We start from the raw sequence: 8953 nt of genomic DNA on the forward strand, positions 1-8953 counted from the left end.
CATTTTACTGTTTGCAACACACATCTGATGGTCTAAAATCAAAATCACCTTTACAGGCTTTAGTTTTCCACTGTTTCGTAAAAATCACATTATAGTGTTATCACATTATAATGACACACTATTATTTTAAAGGCTCAAGTAAAATTGAGACCCGATAATTTTAAAGCAAATTTTTATATCTTACTGTTTTATAGAATAAAAAAACATACTAAGATAGCACTTACACATGCAACATATTTCAATTGCTTGAATATTCTAGAAATAAGACATTCAGAATGCTTTAATACTTCCAGTTAACATCATTTGTATCAATAACCGCAACATTGAACATTTGAGCATTAGCCAAAAAAGATATTTTTTAAAGGATGATAGGAGATACAAGAATGTCAGTCTTCACATTTCTGTATAAAATTTAAAAATCAAAACGGTCTTCTCAGCATCAAAACTGTACCACAGACTTGAACCACATCTTTTTTAGCTCTAATCCCATGACTCTTCATCAACTGGATTGGGGGCTGGTGAAGAAAACCCTGCTGTATTCAGAGTGCTCTTGCTCGGGTAATTCTAAAAAAAAAGAGAAGAGAGAGAGAAAGAGAGACAGACAGACAGACAGACAGACAGACAGACAGACAGACAGACAGACAGAGAGACGGAGTGAGGGGAAGGAAAAGGGAAAGGGAGAAAAGAAAAGAAAGATTAGGTTATGGCAGGTTTAAAGTTACACTTCCCAGGATTTCCACCTTCTCTGCCTGAGATATATAGACCTTTATTCTCACTAAATCTGAATCACTTGAAAAAAGGCTCATATCAAACTGGAAATCTAAATTGTACAAAATAATTCAAGTTTCTAAAGTTACTAGTCTTGCAAAGTGGAAAAACTTAATATTACACTTCAACAAATAAATATAAACATTTAATTAGTATGCTCAGTGCATAAAAAGACTTGCAATCTCATAGCTCTAGATTTTTGTTTTAATGTGGTCCAATTTTTTAAAATTAAAATTCTGAAAAAAGCTTACAAGACCCCAAATTGTAATTTAAAATTGCCACTAAATTCTGGAAAGAAAAATGATGAAATATAACAAAGTTAATTCCTTATCTTTAAAACTCCAAAATATATATGCATATAAAATTTTTTAAGTCACCTTCTAGGTGTGACAAGAATGATTTAATTACCGAGTGTTACAGTTAACAATATCAAGCACAACATTTTAAGTGGAAGTAAACTTTGAATTTTTCCCCTCACTAACCTTTCTAGTATCAACTGATGCAAACACATTTCCTCTTGTACTACCACTGAAGCCAGAAACATATGTACTAAAGGCAATTTCTTCCAACCATGCAGGAACATCCTGTTGAGCCTTTAAAAAAATTCATATGCAACATGAAGTTTCAAAAGACTAGAAAAGTGTGTCTTAATGGAAAACACTATGCATTTGACTTTTACAATTTTTGAACTTTTATCTGTGCGGCTGGGCTGCCTAGCATGCACAAGGCCTTACACAGATGTCCAGTATCTCACATACACACACAAAAAAACCCCTAAAACTTACATCTGACAGTACTTTCACAAGAGCCTGTGCTAAATGATTGTCTGATTCAGGATCAAAAAAAGAAATAGCTCTTCCAGTATTCCCACAACGTCCAGTACGCCCAATTCGATGAACATATTCATCAATGGTGGAAGGAAGATCAAAATTAATAACATGTTGGACATTTTCAATATCCAGCCCTCTGGCAGCTACAGAAGTAGCAACAAGAACAGGGCACTTTCCACAGCGAAAATCTCCAAGGGCTTGCTCTCTCTCTCTCTGTTCCCGATCACTTGAAAAGAGAAAGGAAGCTTGTATTAGAACTACTTTTTAAAACAAAAATTACTAAAGTTTAACAAATTTTAAATAATAAAACAACAGAATTTATTATTAATGTCCACTCCTTACACACCAGGTACTACACTAATTCCTTCTAAGCCACAATTTTATCTTCACAATACTGAGTTAGAACAATTAACCTTATTTGCAGATGATGTAAGATAATAGCTAATATACAGCTATCAATTACAACAAAGGTCAAATACTCCCTATTAATAATCCCTTTGCTTTCCACGCATGACAAAAAAATATACAACTATTTTGTTAGGATACTTGCTCATAAAAGAGAGTTTTTAAGGTGCAATTTCAGAGTTCTGCATACTCAATGACACTTTAGATCCACTAGTAAAGTATCAACTCAGTAAAGTAATAAATATGACATGTTTTAAGCACTTGCCACCACCAATAAAACCCAAAATGAACAAAAAAAGGTCAGGCATTAGAAAGAGTAGAGTCAACAGAGGTCATACTTAGATAACTTAGAAATCCTTAAATGATATTTCTTAAAATGTTTCCATAATGAGAAGCCTAAGGCAGATTTCAACTCGACCATGCTCACCATTTGGTTCCGATAAAAGCTAAGAATGAAAATGAAGAGCATCAGGTAAGCTCTGCTAGGTGGCACTGTACTTTCCTGGGGCAAGGAGAGAAAAATTTAAAAAGGAGTTGCTGAGATCTTGAGAAAATTCTGAATCCTAGTCCTAGGATTATATCAGGTTAGTCATGTGCTGCTTAATGATGGAGACATGTTCTGAGAAATGTGTCATTAGGCTATTTCATCACTGTAGAAACATCATAGTGTGTATCTTATATAAATGTGCACAAACTATCACACATGACACCAATAGATAAAATTTTAGTGGGCCACTACCATATATGCCACCTGTCACTAACACATTGTGTGGTGCATGACTGCATATAAATTAATTTTCTTTAATGCTAAATGAAAGTCATGCTCCTATTAGGAATCATATTAATCTACTTACCCATGAATACTTGTAGTTGATACTTTTTCTTGACAGAGAAAGGTTGCAATAAAATCTGCTTTTTTCTTAGTTTCGACAAAGACCATAGTTCTTTCATCACCTACAAATCAATGACATGATTAACATTCAAACCACACACGTAGAAAAAAAAAAAAAAAAAACAGGCTACGTCTGAGTAAAAAACTTTCTCATCCACCACTGTACTAACAGCAGCGAGGACTTACTAGCCTGGTATACAGGAGGGAGTCAAATGTTTCCTGAATGGATGAATGCCAAAGACAGAGGTAAGTATAATTTTCTTAGTTGAGGGATTTTAAAAAAATAGCTTCCTTTGTCTCCTCTCCATCTCAGAAGCAAAAAACTTAAAGAAAGATAAATGATGACTGCCTATTAACTCTGAGTAGTTCCTGATAAATACTGTGCTTTAAGTATAAAAAGAGACACCAGAACAATCAAGATCCAGAGAAGGTTATAAAGAGTAACTAGATGATATCTGAATAAAGACAGAAATAAAGATAATAAATAAAGATGAACTCTACAGATACTGGGGAAAGAGGTAGAGGAAAGAAGAATATAGGCTCTGAAATGTTGAGTTTTCATGCTTTACAAAAAAAGCAAAGCAAGACTTTCTGAGTTGAGTGAACTGAAAATACAAAAGCAACAAGACAGAGTGCACTTGTTGTTTGCAAGGAACAGTAATAATCAGCAGAGTGGGCGGAGTTAGCAAGACAGAGGAGCACTAAGACAAAGGCAGGACAGCACCCGAGGCCACGTCAGGCAAGGCCTTAAGGGGCACCCGTGTACTATACCCACTCCCTAGGGTAGTCTCTCTTTACTCCACGATGGCGGTTGTGGGGTTTGAAGCAAAGAAGTAACCCTTGCAGCCACTACAGTGTAGACACACAGTGACAGTAGAGCCACGAGGGCTAGACTGACAGGTCAGAGGTGTCACAAGAGAAGGAATCAAGGACAAGTCCAAGATGGCGTACCTCAGCAGAGGGAAGAACATAAGCTAATACTAATTCATGTCTGCCTTAGGCAACCAAACGGAGAACTCAAAAAGGCAACTTGTTCCACAGTTAACACATGTTAAATTTTTGAGATGTGATCATTTTATATTTAAAGTAATGAATTTATATTTTATCAAAAACTATCAGGCTAGGTAGATGGCTCAGTAAAATAAGCACTTCCGTGGCAAGTGCAAGGGCCTGAGTTCAATCCCCAGTTCCCCTCCCCCCCAAAAAAATTATCTTTCATCAATTTTGAAAGTTATTCAACAAGTGGCCAATGCCAAAACTGATACATAAGACAAAGCCAAATATACAGTATTGCTATGCAGCTTAAGGCACAGTATTAATTTTTCCTGTTTATCAGTGAATCACAACTAGGAATGTAGATCAGACTTACACACATGGCATTTTGTGAAAATACAGATCTCTGATCCCTACTCTATACTTTCTGGATTTACTTGACATTCTTGGTATGAAAAATTATGTCTACCCATTTTCATAAATCTCACTGATCTATTGGACACTAGGCTCAGTTATCTTCATTAAAGACAACAGCCTTTGTTTTGCATATCATGGAAAAAATTCTTTATGAATAGCATTCTTATTAACCATCATCAGACATATTTAGCAATATCCAGTAACCACAGTCCTTACATTTCTATCAACAGAAACCTCAGTCCTTACATTTTTTTTTCTTTTGATGATTTTCCAAAGACGGTGCTATAAGCTAAAAATATGTTGAGATCTCAGACTTGTGAAAAAGAACTGTACCAGGCAAATAATTGATACTTCAAAGAACAAACTCTTGGGGGTGGGGGTCAGAGGATCTATGTTGACATTGCTTTGCCAACTTGCAGACTATACTAGTGGACTAAGCAAGATTTCTAGAAATAATCCAGAAGCAGAGGATTAAGTACTAAAAAGAAAACACCAGAAGACTCAAGATCCAGAGAAGGTCATAAAGAGAAATTAGATATCTGAATAAAGATAAAGCAAAAAGATTCCTAACAGATTCAAAGAATCAGAATTATACAAGAACTGAATGAGCTGACAGAGGACAGCTTATTGTTCCATTGCTTCAAATATTGTTAATATTTTAACGTTCTATTTTCTGGTTAAATCAAGAAGCCTTTTTCTTCTTAGGCCAACATAACTCATTTAGACCACTTGTATAAACAAAACTGAAACATTTTATAGTAGTATCTGATCTCATTTCTGACACTGCATCTAACCTAAATTCAAACTCTTAGTATGTTCCTTACATTTAACGGCTAATATAGAGTATTATCTGGACCAGTTCAGTAAAAATCTGTCTTCTTTTAATAGGATCTAACTGGACAGATTGAGCAAATAAGGTCTTGACTGAATTCACACTGAAAGTGACACAGTAGGCAGGACCAAAACAAAGACCAGCTCTCCTTATAAAACCAGACCCAACAAGGCTCTCCCAGATAAGCTATTCCAGTACTTGTTTTACATAGCCTAGTTTTGGAGACCCTAAAGAAAGTCACACTTTCTGAAAGGCCAGGGACATTAAGACCATTAGAAGAAAGAAATTCATTCAAATTTCTAGGTATATAGAGGTGAAAAACAGTAGGTACTGTTAATTAATTCCCTGTACCTCAGAAAGCAAAGCAATTCTTTTCGTAATTCAATACTACCTGACTTTTCATTTGCAAAACAAACTGAAGGTGGTTTATATTGTTTATGGAAAGTCTTGTCTTGATGAGAATACGTAAGCCAAACATTGTAAGATGAACTTACTATGTGACCAAGACAAGCCTCTGAGGTATACATAGGCTGTCAGTAAAAAATGTGCAAGATTTTGAAATGAGCCAAAAAGATTACTGTCGAGCACACCCTTAAGGGGAGTGCTACCTATGCCTTTTATAGTCTTGTTTAATTTATAACTCACTGCAACTGAAAGCAATGCAAAAGATTCTCAACAAAAATGCAAACAGAATTTTCCCTTAATAATTCCTTATTGTTTTATAGATGCTGATCAGTTTTACATTCCTTTGTAAAATAATTTTAGCATCTCTAATAGCCTATATATGCATGTGCTCTTTACACTTTTCTCTGAACAGTAGCCAGAATGGTGGTACACACCTGTGGTCTCTGTACTCAAGACGCTGAGTTAGGAGGACTACAATGAGTTTAAGGCCAACCTATGCTTCACAGTGAATTCCAGGTTAGCGTGAACAACTACAGTGAGACCTTGTCTCAGAGAAAAAGAAAAACTTTCTTCAAAACTATTAATATCTTACTTGTTCCTTTAATAAAGAGGTCATAAAATCTTTGATTGCCAGTGATTTAAAAATTAACATTATAAAAGATAGTCAGATATACTTCTGGACTAATGAATCCTATGCATTTTAAAAGCCAGCAGGCAAAAAATCAGGAAAATTTAGTGAATAATCAGAAGAGGAGATAATTACATTAACATAAAATTTGATGATATACACAAGAACAATGAACACTACACTGTTTAAATAATTCAGAAATATATCAATAATGGCCATATCTAGTAACTTTCTAAAAGGAAACTAGCACTTCTGAAAAACTTTCCTGGACTTATTCCCAAAGCAAATTTGATTCCAGTTTCTATACTGAAAATCTTAAGGTACCTATATTACACATATGTCCTGACTGTAACAAAACCACATGTAGTACTCATCTCTTCTGTATCTAAAGCTTCAGTTGATACCAAACAAGTCCCATGACCTTTTTGATTCAGTTTGCTCAATCCTACAGGGAGGATAATAACAAAACTCACCTTGTAAGGTTTTTTTGAGAATTAAATAGTTAACACATATAAGTCAATTAGAACAGTGTATCACTCACAGCTATTTTCATATGCTTTTACTATATGTTATAGTGCCTGATTAGGCAGAGCCCTAGAGCACAGTTGCTGTGGTATGATCCCTGGTATGCCATGCTGGGCTTGCCTCCAGGGTGTGCTGAGACAGTAATTAAGACTGAGTGTGGTGATGCATGCCTATAATACCAGCATCTTTTTTTTTTTTTTTTTTTTTTTTCCCCAGAACTGGGGATTGAACTCAGGCCCTTGCAATTGCCAGGCAAGCATTTATTCCACTGAGCCATCTCCCTGGCTACTATAAGTTATAAAACACTGATGAAGTGATTCATTTCAAACTCAAGCTAAGTATTTGTTAAAGAGTATTTTTTAAGCCTTTCAGTCCTTTCTAAACCTGTCCTTCCATGTTTTCTTTTTGCTTATTATTAGAACCAATTTCCTGACTTTACAGTCTTTTGTGTGAACACTTACATTCAAAAAGAAACAATTACTAAGACAAGATATTGTAAATGAAAGAAACTACAGCACAAAAATAAACCTAGTCTTCGATGTAACAAAGTGACCACAGAGAATAAGACAGGAGTGGTGACCTACATCTGTAGTTCCAGCTCTTAGGAGGCTAAGGCAGGAAGATCATTGTGAGTTTGAGGTCAGCCTGGGCTACAAAGTGAGCTCAAGGGCAGCTTGAACTGCACAGTGAGACCCTGTCTCAGAAAGGTTAATAATAATAATAATAATAATAGTAATAATATATGTATGTATGTATTTCAGTTATATCCAACAAAAATATTATTTTCCTTAAAAATGAAAATAATTTAAGGGATAGACAAAAATATTTTTCAAAGAGTCTGTGAAGGAAAGAATTAGCCCTCAAGTCTCTCCTAGCTCTGAAATTCTTTGAACCCATGACTACGAAAAGACTTAAGAGAATCTGCTATTGAGACAATAAAATAAAAAAAGTATTATTGAGCCTTTCCACTTTTTCGTATTTTCTTTTTTTTTTGGTGGAACCAGGGATTGAACTCAGGCCCTTGCACTTGCCAGGGAAGTGCTTACTCCACTGAGCCATCTTCCTGGCCTCAACTGTTTTATATTTTAAAGAGAATAAAAATTTTAAAAACATTAAATCAATACAGAATTTCAAAAGATGAGAGGAAATAAACCATGATTGCTATATTGCATATTGTTATCTTCAAAGTAATCCTTCAGATTATCAGCTATAATACAAAACTGGTCAATTTTTTATATTAATCTATTTTTAAAAAATAAAAATTACATATGCTACTGCAATAGTTGTTAGTGAAATATTGTTAAACTAAGCCTCTAATCTTTCCTATACTTAACCTTCATGGAATACAGATTACATATATAATTTACACAAAAAACTGATCAAAGTTTTTTGCTAAAAGAGTTTTAGAGGAAACAAAGCAAACTTATTAAAAGCTGTATCAAACAATTCCTTAGAGATTTTTAAAAATCAGGCATTTTAAAAAAGTAAAAATCATGACAAAAGGTAATTTTATTAACATAAGATACCTGTATTCTGCAGGATTTCGACCAGCTTTTCCCTCTTTGAGTATTGGCCAACTTGGAGAACAGTCTGCTGAACATCTCTACATGCTCCACCCACTTGTCCAACAGCAACAAACAAATAATCTGACTTTAAAAACTCCCCAGCCAACCTTGAGAGATAGAGAGATAGTTTCTTAGCTTATACTTTTCCACTCACACTCAAGATATTCACTGAAGTCCTACGACTCTTACCTGCACCTTCATCAGGCAACAGATATTAAATAATAAAATTAGGTGGTTATTTCTGTCATCCAAGTGTTATTTTCAAAGATAAGAATACTGCCATTTTGCAAGCTATACAATTATTAGCAAATAAATGTCAAATTATAGATGAAAAAATTCTGAGATTTGCTGTCCATCAAAAACTACATAAAATTTATATGTAATAAAAAGTATACCAGTCCTGGCCCAGGCCGAGTGAGTGTGTGGGAGAGCTTCCGACTACCCTGCGACAGCGGGACCTACCAGTCCCAACCCAGGTGCAGCTTGGGTGAGACCATCTTCCACCCCCTTGGGATGCCCTCCAACCACTCCGCAGCACCCCACCCCTACCCCGTCTGCCAAGTAGGAATTTCTGCTGCATTCCGGAAATCCCCAGATCCAGTCCTAGCCCAGGCCCAGTGAGTGTGTGGGAGAGCTGCCTCTCCCCGCTACTCCACCTTGTCCCCTCCAGACTCAGCTCAGGCCTGGCATACA

The 8953-nt window shown here is 35.5% G+C and overlaps 1 protein-coding gene across 6 annotated transcripts in view; it reads right to left on the reverse strand.

Moving 5' to 3' along the window:
• Nucleotides 1-463: 463 nt before the first annotated feature.
• Ddx4 (DEAD-box helicase 4) overlaps nucleotides 464-8953 on the reverse strand; it is a 52354-nt gene continuing 43864 nt past the window's right edge. For all 6 annotated transcript variants that reach the window (XM_023709350.1, XM_023709340.1, XM_023709346.1 and 3 more), the window contains 5 exons: nucleotides 8222-8367; nucleotides 2858-2957; nucleotides 1554-1824; nucleotides 1251-1361; nucleotides 464-564 (listed from right to left, as the gene is read on the reverse strand). In XM_023709350.1, the coding sequence (XP_023565118.1) occupies nucleotides 481-564; nucleotides 1251-1361; nucleotides 1554-1824; nucleotides 2858-2957; nucleotides 8222-8367 (712 nt within the window). In that variant the 3' untranslated portion in view covers nucleotides 464-480. The remainder of the gene's footprint in view (nucleotides 565-1250; nucleotides 1362-1553; nucleotides 1825-2857; nucleotides 2958-8221; nucleotides 8368-8953) is intronic.

This window comes from Octodon degus, unplaced genomic scaffold, assembly GCF_000260255.1.
Source record: "Octodon degus isolate 3935 unplaced genomic scaffold, OctDeg1.0 scaffold00001, whole genome shotgun sequence".
NCBI classification, from domain to species: Eukaryota; Metazoa; Chordata; class Mammalia; order Rodentia; family Octodontidae; genus Octodon; species Octodon degus.